The 13,222-nt window shown below is 41.5% G+C and overlaps 2 protein-coding genes across 2 annotated transcripts in view; one reads left to right on the forward strand and one right to left on the reverse strand.

Moving 5' to 3' along the window:
- afap1l2 (actin filament associated protein 1-like 2) overlaps positions 1-13,222 on the forward strand; it is a 31,512-nt gene that overhangs the window by 13,362 nt on the left and 4,928 nt on the right. Inside the window, exons 3-11 of the mRNA XM_079577583.1 lie at positions 717-770; positions 1,714-1,805; positions 8,458-8,566; positions 9,887-10,098; positions 10,622-10,801; positions 10,887-10,973; positions 11,350-11,434; positions 11,516-11,608; positions 11,870-12,081. Of these exons, the coding sequence (XP_079433709.1) occupies positions 717-770; positions 1,714-1,805; positions 8,458-8,566; positions 9,887-10,098; positions 10,622-10,801; positions 10,887-10,973; positions 11,350-11,434; positions 11,516-11,608; positions 11,870-12,081 (1,124 nt within the window). The remainder of the gene's footprint in view (positions 1-716; positions 771-1,713; positions 1,806-8,457; positions 8,567-9,886; positions 10,099-10,621; positions 10,802-10,886; positions 10,974-11,349; positions 11,435-11,515; positions 11,609-11,869; positions 12,082-13,222) is intronic.
- On the reverse strand, positions 3,282-4,814 carry LOC306978243 (kelch repeat and BTB domain-containing protein 13; the record flags this gene model as incomplete). Its single annotated transcript, XM_079576768.1, has 1 exon — positions 3,282-4,814. Exon 1 carries the CDS (start codon positions 4,779-4,781, stop codon positions 3,282-3,284), a length of 1,500 nt encoding a protein of 499 aa, XP_079432894.1. The 5' UTR covers positions 4,782-4,814.

The raw sequence follows: 13,222 nt of genomic DNA on the forward strand, positions 1-13,222 counted from the left end.
ATACTGTGCAAACTTTTTTTTTCATCAATTAATATGCTGCAATGCTTTTTGACTATAATCCAATTTGAGGTTTTTGCTTTGCTTGTATTGATTTATATATTTACTTTAAACATGGCCTATTAATAACCCTAGCATAGTTTCCCTCTGTTTTGTTTCCCCACATACATAGGCTACATTCTTTGGGGAAGAGGCCGGCTCTGTCATTTGAATTGTATACTTACTCTTCTGCTCCTCCATAAGTTCAAAGATATGAGCGACACAGTAAAGAGTCTGTGCAGGGGGGAGACTCTTCTGACTAATGTCCTGTGAATGTCCACCTCGCTCAGAGTGGGTGTCAATGGGCCTGTCTGTCTTTACAATGGCCTGCTTGTTTGAATGAAGTTCGGCTTTAGTCCTGGGCTTGTGCTAAACATGATGAAAGTTTGTTTGGCACTTAAAGTAGGAGGACTAAGATTTCCTCATTACAATGGTCTGAGAGCAAACTATGCGGGATATTTAGTATACACAGGCTGCTTTAGAAAGTCGTTGGAAACATGGAAACAACCTGCTAAACCAGCTTTAGTTTATTTCCTAAATAAAGGGGACATACACTTTTTAGCTAATACATTTGATACATTTTGCAAATTCAGTACAGATCAAAAGTCACTGATTTTATTTACGCATGATGCCATATGACCAATTGAACTATTACTCAAAGTTTGCTTCTGTTCTTACAGGTGCAGATGAGGAGTACATCTACATGAACAAAGTTGTGGTCAGCGACAACAAAGGTGTGAGTTGTTTGCGTTTTTTTGTTCCAATTTGCAGACAAGTCAAACCACATGAAAATAATGTGTCATAAAGTATTTTTTTTAACATAGAAAAAAAGATCGTTCTGTTTTGAATTTGGGATCTGGTGCTATAATAATACAATGCTTGCTGCAACTGTTTATGCAACAACTGCCACTATTGTTTCTACTTTAGGATGAATCAATAGATTAAGTTAAGATTACATTTGTCCTCTAAATGACACACAAAAATAGCATGTTTCGTAGATTTGATGTTCCTCTAAAGAAGAAGAATAGTTGCCTATATTTCCCATGATACATTTGATTCAGTTATATATGATATAATTATTCCCCTTAGAGGAGTGCACTCTGGAATCTAATCTTTTACTGAGATTAAGTGAAACTCCCCTAACACACTGGTATTCAGGGTCAAACTCATTGCCCCTGGTTATAATACTGGCCCTTTCTATCAGATGGGACATAGTATTTTGAGAGAGTCCGTTATGAGAAAAGGCCTGGAGCTCCCCTCCTCTCACCTCTGTTTCCTGTGTGTTTCTGTGGAGAGCTCACTTCGGAGAGGAGCGTATGTTGTGTTTGGACAATGATGAAGAATGTGGTTTGAGTCATATTCTCAGCAGCAAAACCAGCAAAACCACAGCTTTTGTTTTAAAGACAAACAGAAGGTTGAATTGAATTGAATTAATTCAATATGTAAATTTACAACTGTAAGAACAGAGAGGTAGGTAGACATCATGGCAGCATATAAGGTTGCACATCACAATCACAATTTGAATGGTTGCAATTAACATGCAGAACTAAAACTAGATTTGAATGAATACATCGAAAATCAAGTTACAATCCCAATACTCGTGTAAAACATTGCTCTAGTTGCAAAGTTTATGCAAACAATACATTGGATTAACCTCTGTATCTCTCCTTGTCTCAGATGACAGAGCCGACGGCCTCGTCAATGGAAAAGCCGGAAAGTTCAGCCCAGTCCCACAGAAAAAGCTCCCGGAGCTGCCCCCTCCCAGAACAGTAAGTGTCCAATCAGCTTTAGACATTACGAATCTGTCTCTGGTCACTGTGGCGGGGATCGTAACAATGCTGACCCCAACAGTTCATTTGAATATACAAAGCACATGTGAAAGGTTGGTGGAAATAACAATATTCCTTTAAGCCGACAGACTAAATTAGAGTTTAATTGCAGCTGACATAATGGTGGTTTATGGTTGAAAATGAGGACATTGCCAGCACTGCACTGCATTGAGTTAGACTTGCATGTTGTCAGGGAAGGTTTTTACAATGCCATATTTTCCCACAAAGCTCAGCTTCACGTGGCTTGGGGCTGTTTGAAATTAAATCTCAGTTTCCCATGATAATATAATGTGATCTCCTAATCAAATTTGTGACATTGAACCTTGAAATACGGACCATATTGTGTTTGTCAAAATGTGGTGCAGGGACCAAATGTCTTGTGCACTATATCAATCCTGTGAAGTATCTGCACTCCAAATCCTGCGTTAGCCTGGAAGGAAGTAGCTCAGACATTATTGCTTATTTCGTTGTTTGATGTTGGTTTGTTCTCAGAAACCGCTGTTTTAAGCTATAAGTTAGTTTTAATTAAGAGCTTTTTAGCAGCACAAGACTTTCTTAGTAACCTTTGTACTAGGTGAGCACCATTTTTTTGGTAAATGTAGCCTTCTTTGTCTGTGAGGTATTATATGCACTGGAGAACTGACCAGAGAGGTTTTAAATGGACCCAATATGACTCGTGCACAATGGCGTAGAATTTTAGGCTTTGCACATTTCGTTAGCGTCTTTGAACTTCACACCCCGCGCCCACTGGACCCGCGGCCTCCCCCGACATAAACCACCGCTGCAGCTGTTGCTCATCAGGACGACTCTTTAGTGTCAGCACTGATGCAGCTGTGCAAAATATGAAAAAGATTTTATTCCCTCTATCAATCATTCACTTCATTATTTATTTTGGGAGCCCTGTGAAAACTTCGGTATCATACGAAATCCTGTTACAAAGCGCTTTATCGTTTGTAGAATTGTAGTCAGATTTTCAGGAAATCAACTGTAATAAACCATGGTGTGTAATATATAGGTTTCTTAATCTCCAAAAAGTGTTACTAGATTCTTAACCTCTGAGAGATTAGATTATTTTTATGCATTTACCCAAGAACTAAAACTATAACTATTGTAACAAAGGACTCTCTCTTGCCAGTTATTTTTGTTTACATGCTTTACAAGTTTCAACTACTTCCTGTAGCTTTTGTCCAAACATGCCACACAGGAAGTAATCTAAACTTGAAAAGATAAATAAAACAATCTGTTAAAAGAATAAATAGTAAGACGAGAGTAAATGAACCTTTTCGAAGTAACAATGGACATAGATATTCCGATTTGATCAAGATTGTATTCACCTTTATTTCTTTATTTTTTTTGTTATCCCAGAAGTTTCTTACATATTTGCATTGGCTAGTCTTTTTACAGTTGTACTGCTGCTTACACAAACCCCTCGGAGGCGTCTGGCAAAGGCATCTCTCCGTCCTCTCCCGGTGCATCCAGCTTTGGGATCACAGGTCCCGTCTTGGGAAGCCTGAGTAAACACGTCCACAGCGATCCGCTTTTTGGGAACCCTTTCATTTGTCTGCGCGGCTTCCACCCTTCCCTTGTGATCGCGTATTCAAGAGTCAGCATGTGCTTCACCGTGAACGCCGAATCGCCTCTTATCATGGCGGAGAACAGCGCCCCCTTGCTGTTGATGTAGAGTCCCGCCAGGGCCGTCCACTGTCCCGTCGTGATGTTGTAGCAATCCATAAGACAACGCAGGAAATCATCGCAAGGCCCGTTTCGCATCACATACAAATTGTCCCGGTGCGAAACCATGCAGTGACCATAACTTTGCGGCTTTATCATAGTGGTGGTCAGTTTCCATTCATCTTTATCCGGTAGGTACTCGTAGATGTCAGTTGTATCGGGCGGTTTCCAGAAGCAAACGAACATCCTTCGTCTTGCAACAGCGCATGCGGCAGATCCAACGGGCCTGGGAGCGTGTTTTATGAAAGTCCATTGTTCTTTCTCGACATCGTAGCTTTCCGCAGAGGCAATATTCTTGCTTTGAAGCTCTCCTCCTATCGCGTAAAGTCTTCCCCCTTGTCCGAGCAAAGTAAAATTGCACCGAGGTTGTTGGGGACCAGGCAGATCCGCCCATAATCCAGATTCGGGATCGTAGCAAAAACTTCGATCCACTGTGTCCTTTTTATACCCGTAAACTCCGCCGACAATGTACAGTCGGTTGTTCAGCACTGCCACGCCGGCCATAGACGTGCTGCAAAGCGTTGGCAGATTGGCTAAGTGCTTCCACTCTTGCTCCTTTTCATCAAGGTAGCACACCACCCTGAAAGAGTCATTGAGAAGCTCCATTGAGGGTGTATGAGTCCCTAACGCAACATAGCTTGTTGGCGACAACGATTGGGCGTATTCTAGGAGCTCTTCAGGAAGTTGCGTTTCGGCTGCATCTCTGAGATCATCAAAGGCATCGCAAAGAAACAAAGCAGCGCAATGGAAAACGGAATGCAGCCCGAACACATATGACGTGTAATACAGTAGCAGGCAGTTGTCCGAATCAACGATGTCGCAGAGATGTTGAGCGAGCGCCGGTACTTGCAAGAACGCCGCACATTCGGTAGCGTCAATGAGCTCGTCGGGGTCACTCAAAGTTGGAATCTCACCCCTGCACACCGCAAGAGCAATGAGGAAACCCCTAGCCTTCACACCGCCTTTTAAGTGCAACTCTTTCTGGTGGCTTTCTACCATTCCCGACTGAAAAAGGGCTCTGAAGTAGTCGCTATACTTCGCGAGCATTGTCCGCTCAACAATGAAGCAACATTCCTCTACCCACACTTTCACCAGTGCCGTGTGGTCCTCTTCCACTTCCAGATTAAGTATCCCGTTCCCTCTGTGGATTTCCTGGTGTAGTTCCGGGGCCTCTAGTCCTTCCATGATGCCGTAAATTCCTTCTTCTCAAATGACAAAGTTGTGACAAGCGTGTCATTCAGATTGCCCAGTTTTTCCTCTGAAACTGACCGGTAAATACAGGTTTGTGTGTGTCCCAGTCTGCATGGTGGTCCCAAAATAGAGCAGGGCTATTGATAGAAACTGTGCCACTTGCAAGCGTCAGGCAGAGAGAGGACTGTTGACATACAAAGTCAGTAGCACCAGCTGAAGACAAATTACCCAGAAATATGATATGATAGGTTTAGAAAGCTTTAATGAACTCAATGCAGAAGGATCTATGGCTCCATGACATTGATGCATCGAACAGTTTAAGTATTGATATTTATGTTCCTCAGCTTCTTAGCTTGCATAATTTTTTCTCCTCACGGCTAAGATTAGGTTTAGGATTTCGTTGCGTACTGGAGAAGTGTTGATGCCGTCAGTGAATGTAGTTATTGGTGTACCTGGGGAACATCGGGAGTTTTGAATGTACAGATGAAGTACCTCTAGTATCCCCCAATTCTGAGGATTGAGAAACAGCCAAATCACATCACAAATGTAAAATGTAAGGCATCTTTATTCCGTCTCGTGCCACAGTTCTCCAGTCTGTAGAAAACAGGGAAGATCGCCATGAGAGTAGGTGCAGTGGAAACAAATTTGACTTCCCGCCATGCTATAATGTTATTCTTTCAAAGACCCAGAGGTTTGTGTCAATCCTGCAACAAAAAAGGCATTTGTTTTGGGCATTTTAAAATTTTCTTTCACTTATGTTGCAAAGCCACTGTGTTACATAAAAATCTGGTGATAATGGCCTCTCAAGTCCAAGCCACTTATTTTTACCTTCTCCTTAGTTCCCAGCTGGCTTTGCAGATTTGCCTTCTCTTTGTGTGTGTTTCACTTTGCTAGATTCTTGGCATGGGAACTGGGGATTTTCCATGTTTCTGCCTTTAGCATTTCTGGCCTTTTTCTCCCACTGTTTTCTCTCTAGTCTATTGCCCCAGTATCACCACACCCCTAAAGTCCCCACCGGCTCCTCTCCCTCACCCCCACAACTTTTGTTATTCAGTCTCAGTCCAATCTGGTTACCCCATGTTTCTGCGGAGAAGTTATTCAAAGCAAGTGGCTAGACTATTTATCTTCAGGGTATGACACATGCCTCGCTCATATGGTTCTTGCTAGATTTGAACGAAAGAGATGAGTAAAAAATGAATGAGCAGTATTGAACAGACAGAGATAACAGGGTTTAGACAGGGCAGTGGTGGGGGCTGCTGCTCAGGAATGCTGGACTTTCTGATTTAATTAATAGCAGATGCTTTCACTTTTCATTAAGAGGACGTTTAAAACTCTTCTTGAACCGACAGTATTTAAAAGTGTGTCATTATAAACAAGGCATTTTTGATTGATTGAAAATTGTAACTTAATAGAAGATATGTTATGAAGGTGAATGTATAAATGCAAAGTTGAAAATTGTATAACCATTATACCGTATTGTCAGTAGTAACAGTTACAAAACTTAACCAAACATTCATGGTGTAATGGTGTAGTGTTATTTCACTTTGACTTTTGACCTCTGATAAGCATGAATACAGACACAATACATTTTCATTTGCCACGTACTATTACACTAATTTGTTGTCTTGCAGGCATTGACAGTATAATAAATGCTCCCCAGCTGTATTGCAGTATGTGTTAACTGTAACCCTCTCACCCCTATGTCTTTCCGGCTCCCCTCCTTTCATCCTGTCACTCATGCAGGCTAATCCCTCACACCGCACTGCGTCACCGTGTCTCCATCTGCACATCGATATGACGCCGGCCCTTATTATGACTGAGGCCTCATCTGCTCTCTGTTACAGGAAGATACTTCACTTAAATGATTTGATGGGAAGGCCGCAGCTACAGGGGACTCCCTATAGCTGATTTATTATTAGACATCACCGATAATGACATGTAAACAAACCCTAATCATGCTTTATGTTGTCAGTATTCAGCGGTGTTGAAAGAATTTCAAGTAGTACTAAGTAACTTGTTTAGCTTAATCATTTTTTTTCCTAATACAAGTTTCCTTAATATAAGAGTTAATGGGATGATTGGAGGGTCTTTCATCTCCCCCTGGTGTCTCTGGCCAGAAAATCACAATTGCAACTTTGCCTGCACCGGGTCGGAGTCACCAATCCACACTAATGGAATCATGAAGAAGAAGCTAACAAGCTAAGCTAACTGCGGGATAGCGCCACTTAAACAGTTTATACAGCTAAGTTTGAGTGAAAAAATGATCTCCATTGTGTCATTGGATGTACAATATCCCTCTCTCCATTTGTTTTTTCTATCAGCATAGTATTTTCTCTCACGGACAATTAACGAGTAAAAAACTGTAACATGCTACGACACTTGCAGTGGCGTTTATGGCCTCTAGAGGCATGAGTTACTTAGTACTGCTTTAAGACGCTGTCCTCAAAATGCCTGATTTCAATAATTGTCAACTTTTTATCATGCTATGAGTGAACCAGCATTTCAACACTTCATTTCAATATTCTTGACACAAACTTTTACGCACAGTTCACATCGCGGCTGGTGAGGTTTGCATGTTCGAGAGCATCTCATGTGGCACAAAAGATATTCTATTATCTTCTGTCCGCATGATTGTGACCACAGTGGGAACCACAGTGACTTTTCATGTCAGTCCTTACACAGGCAGTGGGGATTTCAGGTTGTGGGTTCAGGCTTGTAGGTTTACAAAGGTTGACCATAATGTGAAACAATTCCGCTTCATTTACTGTCACAAACTATAAACAGACATAAATGTTGTATTGTTGCATAGTGGCACCGGACTAATCTCATCATGAGTTTTGCCTCTTGATTTGTGATAACTTTAGGCCTGTCGTTGCATGTTGAGAAGATTACACACTATTGCAGTGGATAAACAGGACGGGAAACTGTCTACTCCAAGTGTTTCTCATATGACACATTGGGACAAGCTTACACTGTGTCATGTCCTCATTTATATCCTCCTATCTGGGATTATGAACTCACGCACAAAGTCAAGTCTGGTGGTTATTAGTGCAGCAAAGTGGGAATGGGCAGAGGCTTCTCACCACAAAAGGAAACAGACAAACCTATGAATTTTCATGTTTCATTTTATTTTGGTTGGTAGGGCCACACACAGTTGTTGAATGAACTGCATGCTCCACGGTTCTCTTCTGTGCTGAGACACTGTTCCCTAAAGCCAAACGTAACTCTCCCATGTTAAGATAAGCATAGGATTTATGAGGTCTTTACCACCACAGTAACGCTGGGGCGGGAGTGTGACGTAAGAAAAAAATGTTCATAAAGCCATACTGCGGAACATTTCCCTGAAAAAGAATGCTTTACATGCAAGTATCTTGAGTTGTGAAACTCCCTCCGAAAACATGCTTCTTATCTGTGAGTGGGCTCCTCAGAACTGGCTTGTTACTTTGCTGGGAGCAGGATATTTTCTCCATAGAGACATTGCTGTTTCGCTTTGACTGCAAGTAGCCAAACTTCAAAAGAAAACATGAATGAATGAACCCACAGCAAAAGTAGCATTGAAGCATTGGGAGGAAATCTGATAACGTATTACATGCATATCCTTGTTTTCCTTGTATTTCATGATTCACCTCTAACATGGTCATTTGTGTGCATTTCTTGTTGCCTTTTTCAGTGTGTGATGGGCCGAGAGCCGTTTCCTTTACCCCCTACTCCTGGCCATGCCATAGACACGTCCGAAAGTTACTACGAAGAGGCACAACCGTATGAGGAAGCTGTCAATGGTAAGAGTCTCTATAGTGGAATAATGGGACACTGCTTTAGAAATGTTGTCTATACGGCAATATCAAGTGTAATATTCACTTCCAACGGTTCAACAGTTCACTTGCACAAAAACACTAATGTTATGTTATCAAAAGAAGGTCATTTCTTCTGACCACCGGTATTGCACCTGTAATTAAGAGGGGAAATCCCGCTCAAGCCAACGAGGTGATAAAGTGGTATGTGTGTGTATTTAAGGAAAATGTGGTGGGAGCTTATAAGAACCATGATGCACTTCTTGTGCAGTGTGGTTACCAAACAAAACCGTTTAACACTAAGCCCACAATCTATATGAAGCTGTTCACTCTGATATATTGTGATGCATTTGTCTGGCACTCTTATTACATGTTCTTTCATGCATCTTTAATTGCTAACAAGGAAATTGTAAAGGTGACTTCCTGCCCACGACTTTCCATCTATGCTTTGGTCAACTCTCACACCTAGAGCAAATGTTAAATTGGTCTTTGCTTTTCTTGTGACAATAGAAGTGGCTTGGACAGACTAAAACTCAATGCTTTGTTATCATAAAAAACATTAAATAGTTTTAATGACCTCTTTATTTGGTATACCTTTTAATTGGCCAATAATATGGCTGGAAATCCACTCAAAAATTCAGTTTTAAATACTTTTAACATTTTCCACAATTTCCTTCTTTGTCCTGTTTATCTTCTCTCTCCTCTGCTGGCTAGATCGCCCCTTGTTGAGAGGCCTGAGTTCGGACAGTGTGGTCTATGCAGTGATCACCCGGGGTACCCTCCGCTCCTCTCTGGGCATGCGTGTAGTTGTGTGTGTGAATGGGTGCAAACTCTGGCGTGCTTTGGTCTGGTGGTTGCCGTGGACACCAGACCAGAATGTGGATGGTCAGATGATCAGCGTGTTTCCCAGTGCTACGTCTGTGCTACCGTGCATTTAGAGAAACAAATAAGTTTGGCTAAGAGTTTCCACAAGCTCTAAAAAAAACTTGTTCCCATAAGAGGAAAGTAACAATGGCTGTAACACATACTAAATGCAAAGACTATACTTGGTGTTTTGCATTTGTTGTAAATGTTACTTTTCATTTACCCAGTCTATTTATTGGTGTTTTGTTGAAAATCAAATGGAAAGTATTTTTTACTGTTTATATAATAGGGTATTATCATCACAGTCATCGTTACTACTTAAGTAGCATTGTTTTGCTTGTGTACATATACTCCACTTCTCCCACTTGTTGTTATTCTTCCCCGGCCTTTCATCCCTGCCGCTCTTTTGTTTGGTCTTTATTGCTTCCTTATCTTGTTCCCTAGATGATGGAGAGGCGGTTAGCAGTTCGTATGAGTCCTACGATGAGGAGGAAGTGACTAAAGGGAAGTGTTCGTCCGCTCAGCACCAGTGGCCGTCGGCGGAGGCCTCCATCGAGCTGATGAAGGACTCGCGAATCTGTGCTTTCCTGTGGAGAAAGAAGTGGCTCGGACAGTGGGCCAAACAGCTCTGTGTGATCAGAGACGAGCGGCTCATGGTGAGAGAAACATATGTGCAACATCCTGTTGTGACCCTTTTGTCGACACTGCTACCTCATATTTAGAATGGATATATTCGCTTAGGCTATTTAGAAGCATTTATGTCACCGCAATGTTTGTCCTTTCATTGTGCAGCGGCTTAAGACAACCATTGACTAGCTGTTGTTTTAGTAAATAAAATAAAAAATACATGTAAATATCTTTTGTAAACCAACACATTCAAAGCTTCCACACATTTGATAATGGAGCATTGGATTGAGAGCATGAAAGGTCATATTTAGTTCAAATTAATTCAGCCACTGCTGCCATATGTGCCTAAGATCTCCAAAAACATGTCAACACATTCATGTAACTAGTGTTGCTCAAAGACACAACTGTCATTGACTGTGTGGGGATAAAACCATGAGGTTGTAGTATACCATAGCCCTTATTGTTTACTATTCAATAATAATAATTGCACATAACAACACATCAGCTCTTTTTGGACACTCAACACAGGTATTGATTTGGTGACTTTTACAGTGCTACAAGAGTTCAAAGGAGCAGACCCCGCTGCTGGATGTGAGTCTTGTGGGCTGCACAGTGGTGTGCAAAGAGAAGCAGCTAAAGAGGAAGGAGCACAGGCTGAAGATCATCCCAGTGGGAGGAGAGGCCATCGTCCTGGGCCTGCAGAGCAGAGAGCAGACGGAGCAGTGGCTCAGGGTAAAGTCGCCAAAACAAACCCCAATGTTGAAACAAACTGCCCTTTCTTGTGAAAGCGATACCATCAATGTGTATTTGTCTTCAGGTGATTCAGGAGATCGGTTCCAAACCAGCGGAAAACGGTGATTCACTGCACTCCGCCTCTGACTCACCCAGACTTATCTGCACCAAGGTACAGTGGAATTGCTGTATGGTTTCTAGTGATACAAAAATGTAGAGGGAAATATATTGCCTAAGACTGCTTCATGTCATAATGATTTGTACAGATCAAAAAATCAGATAAGACAGTTTTAAGAATTCGGTCACATTTCAAGATGCGTATGTGCAGGGTATATTTTCACTCACTACAAGAATGAAAGATTTTTGTGTGTGTGTCTGTGTGTGTGTGTTTGAGTCCAAGACCCCCTTTCCTACAGCTTTCAAATGCATTGTTTTCCCCCTTTTGTTATGTGTCTGTAAATTGATAGTGTACTTGCCTAAACCTTTGAACAGAACAGTTGGTTTATGCAGTACAACAAACAATGTCTAAGTTGTCCAAATGTTTACAGGGAGAGCTGGGAGATAGGCACTCGGTGGCATCTGAGAGTGGCAGCAGCACGGACAGTCACGCCGAAACATGTGAAAACAAAGATGGTGAATCAGGCTTATCACTGATAATGTTGTTTGTGTCGAGTTTATCAGGAATTTAATGACTTCATATTGTTATTGTTACAGTGAAGAAGAAATTTCAGTTCAGTAACCTCATGAACATCGGCAAGAAAAAGCCCTTGGCCCTCGAGAGTCCGGAGAAGAGCGTTGACACATCAGGTGAGAATGAATATAAAATATATATTCTTGATCATTAACTAAACTTTTGTGTGGGCCATGAACTTGTCGACCTTTTGAAACTTCTTCTGAACCCTTAAAATGTTATGTATCAATGAAAAAGTGCACTTGGTTGCAGTTATTAGTAGTTGAAGCAGTTGTAGTCGTAGTTTTGGTGTAAGCTTATAGTAGTTTGCAATAGCAAATTTAACAGAAGCAGTGACTTCTTCCTACTCATAATTTTTCAATGCTTGTTCCACTTAGGCTACCTGAATGTGCTGGTGAACAGTCAGTGGCGAGCCTGTTGGTGTCTGATAAAGAACGGACAGCTGTGGTTCTATCAGGAAAAGAACAAGTCCCGGATCAGCCAGCCCGCGGTCACCCTGGAGGGGTGCAGCATCTCCCCAGACCCGAGCCCCGAGCACCTCTACTCCTTCAGGATAGACCTGGGCGGGACACAATTGACAACCTTAGAGGTATAGTAGCATTTCCATCATCTGTGAAAGGTGTCAAGCTTACAGAGCTGTACAGAAGGCACAGAAGTATTATGAGGCAAGAAAGGTTCACAAAAAATACAGCTCTTGACCATTGGGGAATGTAGATATCTGCCAAGGCACTGTTCTTATCCTGCAATGTAATATCCAGAATTAAAGCTGCATTATGCAACTATAGATGCAAAGAAAAAAAAATTGCTCCAGGATCAATTGTTTTGTAGGTTTTCTGGTGAGAGCAGTGAAAACCTTCCAAACAATTGATCCTGGAGCGTCCTAGAGACCACTGTGATGGAAAGTAAAGGCGCCATGCTGACCACTCATAAGCCGCTGGGTCACAACAAGGTCAAATACATGAACCTTTTTTTTTCCCCACAAAAAACTTGCATATTGCAGCTTTAAATTTTTAATTCTCTGGTTTGTCTGTCTTCATTTAGTTTCACAGTGAAAATGAATCTACAGAAGAACACTACTAGTTGTTAACTTGTAAATAGTGTTCCTGGTCCCTAGATCATGATACCTTATTTTCCTGACTATACGTCGCACTTTTTTTTCATAGCTTGGCTGGGGGTGCGACTTATATATCAAAATATATCATTTCACATGTTTGTTGTTTTCACACTGACAGCCGCTAGAGCGCACTCTAGGCTTGTGTACCAGTATCTGCTGCTCCTACTAATAAAAAAAAAAACGGTAATCGAGCAGCAGAAAGAAAGTTTTGAGTGAGTGAGAAACTTGTGATCGACTGGCAAAAAGCGGAGGTTACTCTTACAGCAATGAAGTAAACATAAAAGATAATTGCGGGCTAAAAGCTAGATGCCACAGCTAGAGGAACGAGTTCGCAAATGAGAATTTGAACAACATGATGCTGGGTGCAGTTAAGCCCCTATGCCCGGGTAGTTGTCAAGGCTGGTGAGACTTGTACTCCGGAATGACTTATACTGTATATGTTCCTATATATGTTTTTTTTTTGTGATCTGAATCCCTTCATTTCAGTTTGGACTATTACTGTTATTTTCACGAACAAATTAAAAATGTGTTTCATAAATGTTTTTTTAAAGTATCAAATTAACACGAAAACTCCCTAAACCTCAGAATGCCATCCCTGCCATACTGCTAAACTTAC

The sequence above is a fragment of the Gobius niger genome (genome assembly GCF_951799975.1).
Source record: "Gobius niger genome assembly, chromosome: 19".
Taxonomy (NCBI): domain Eukaryota; kingdom Metazoa; phylum Chordata; class Actinopteri; order Gobiiformes; family Gobiidae; genus Gobius; species Gobius niger.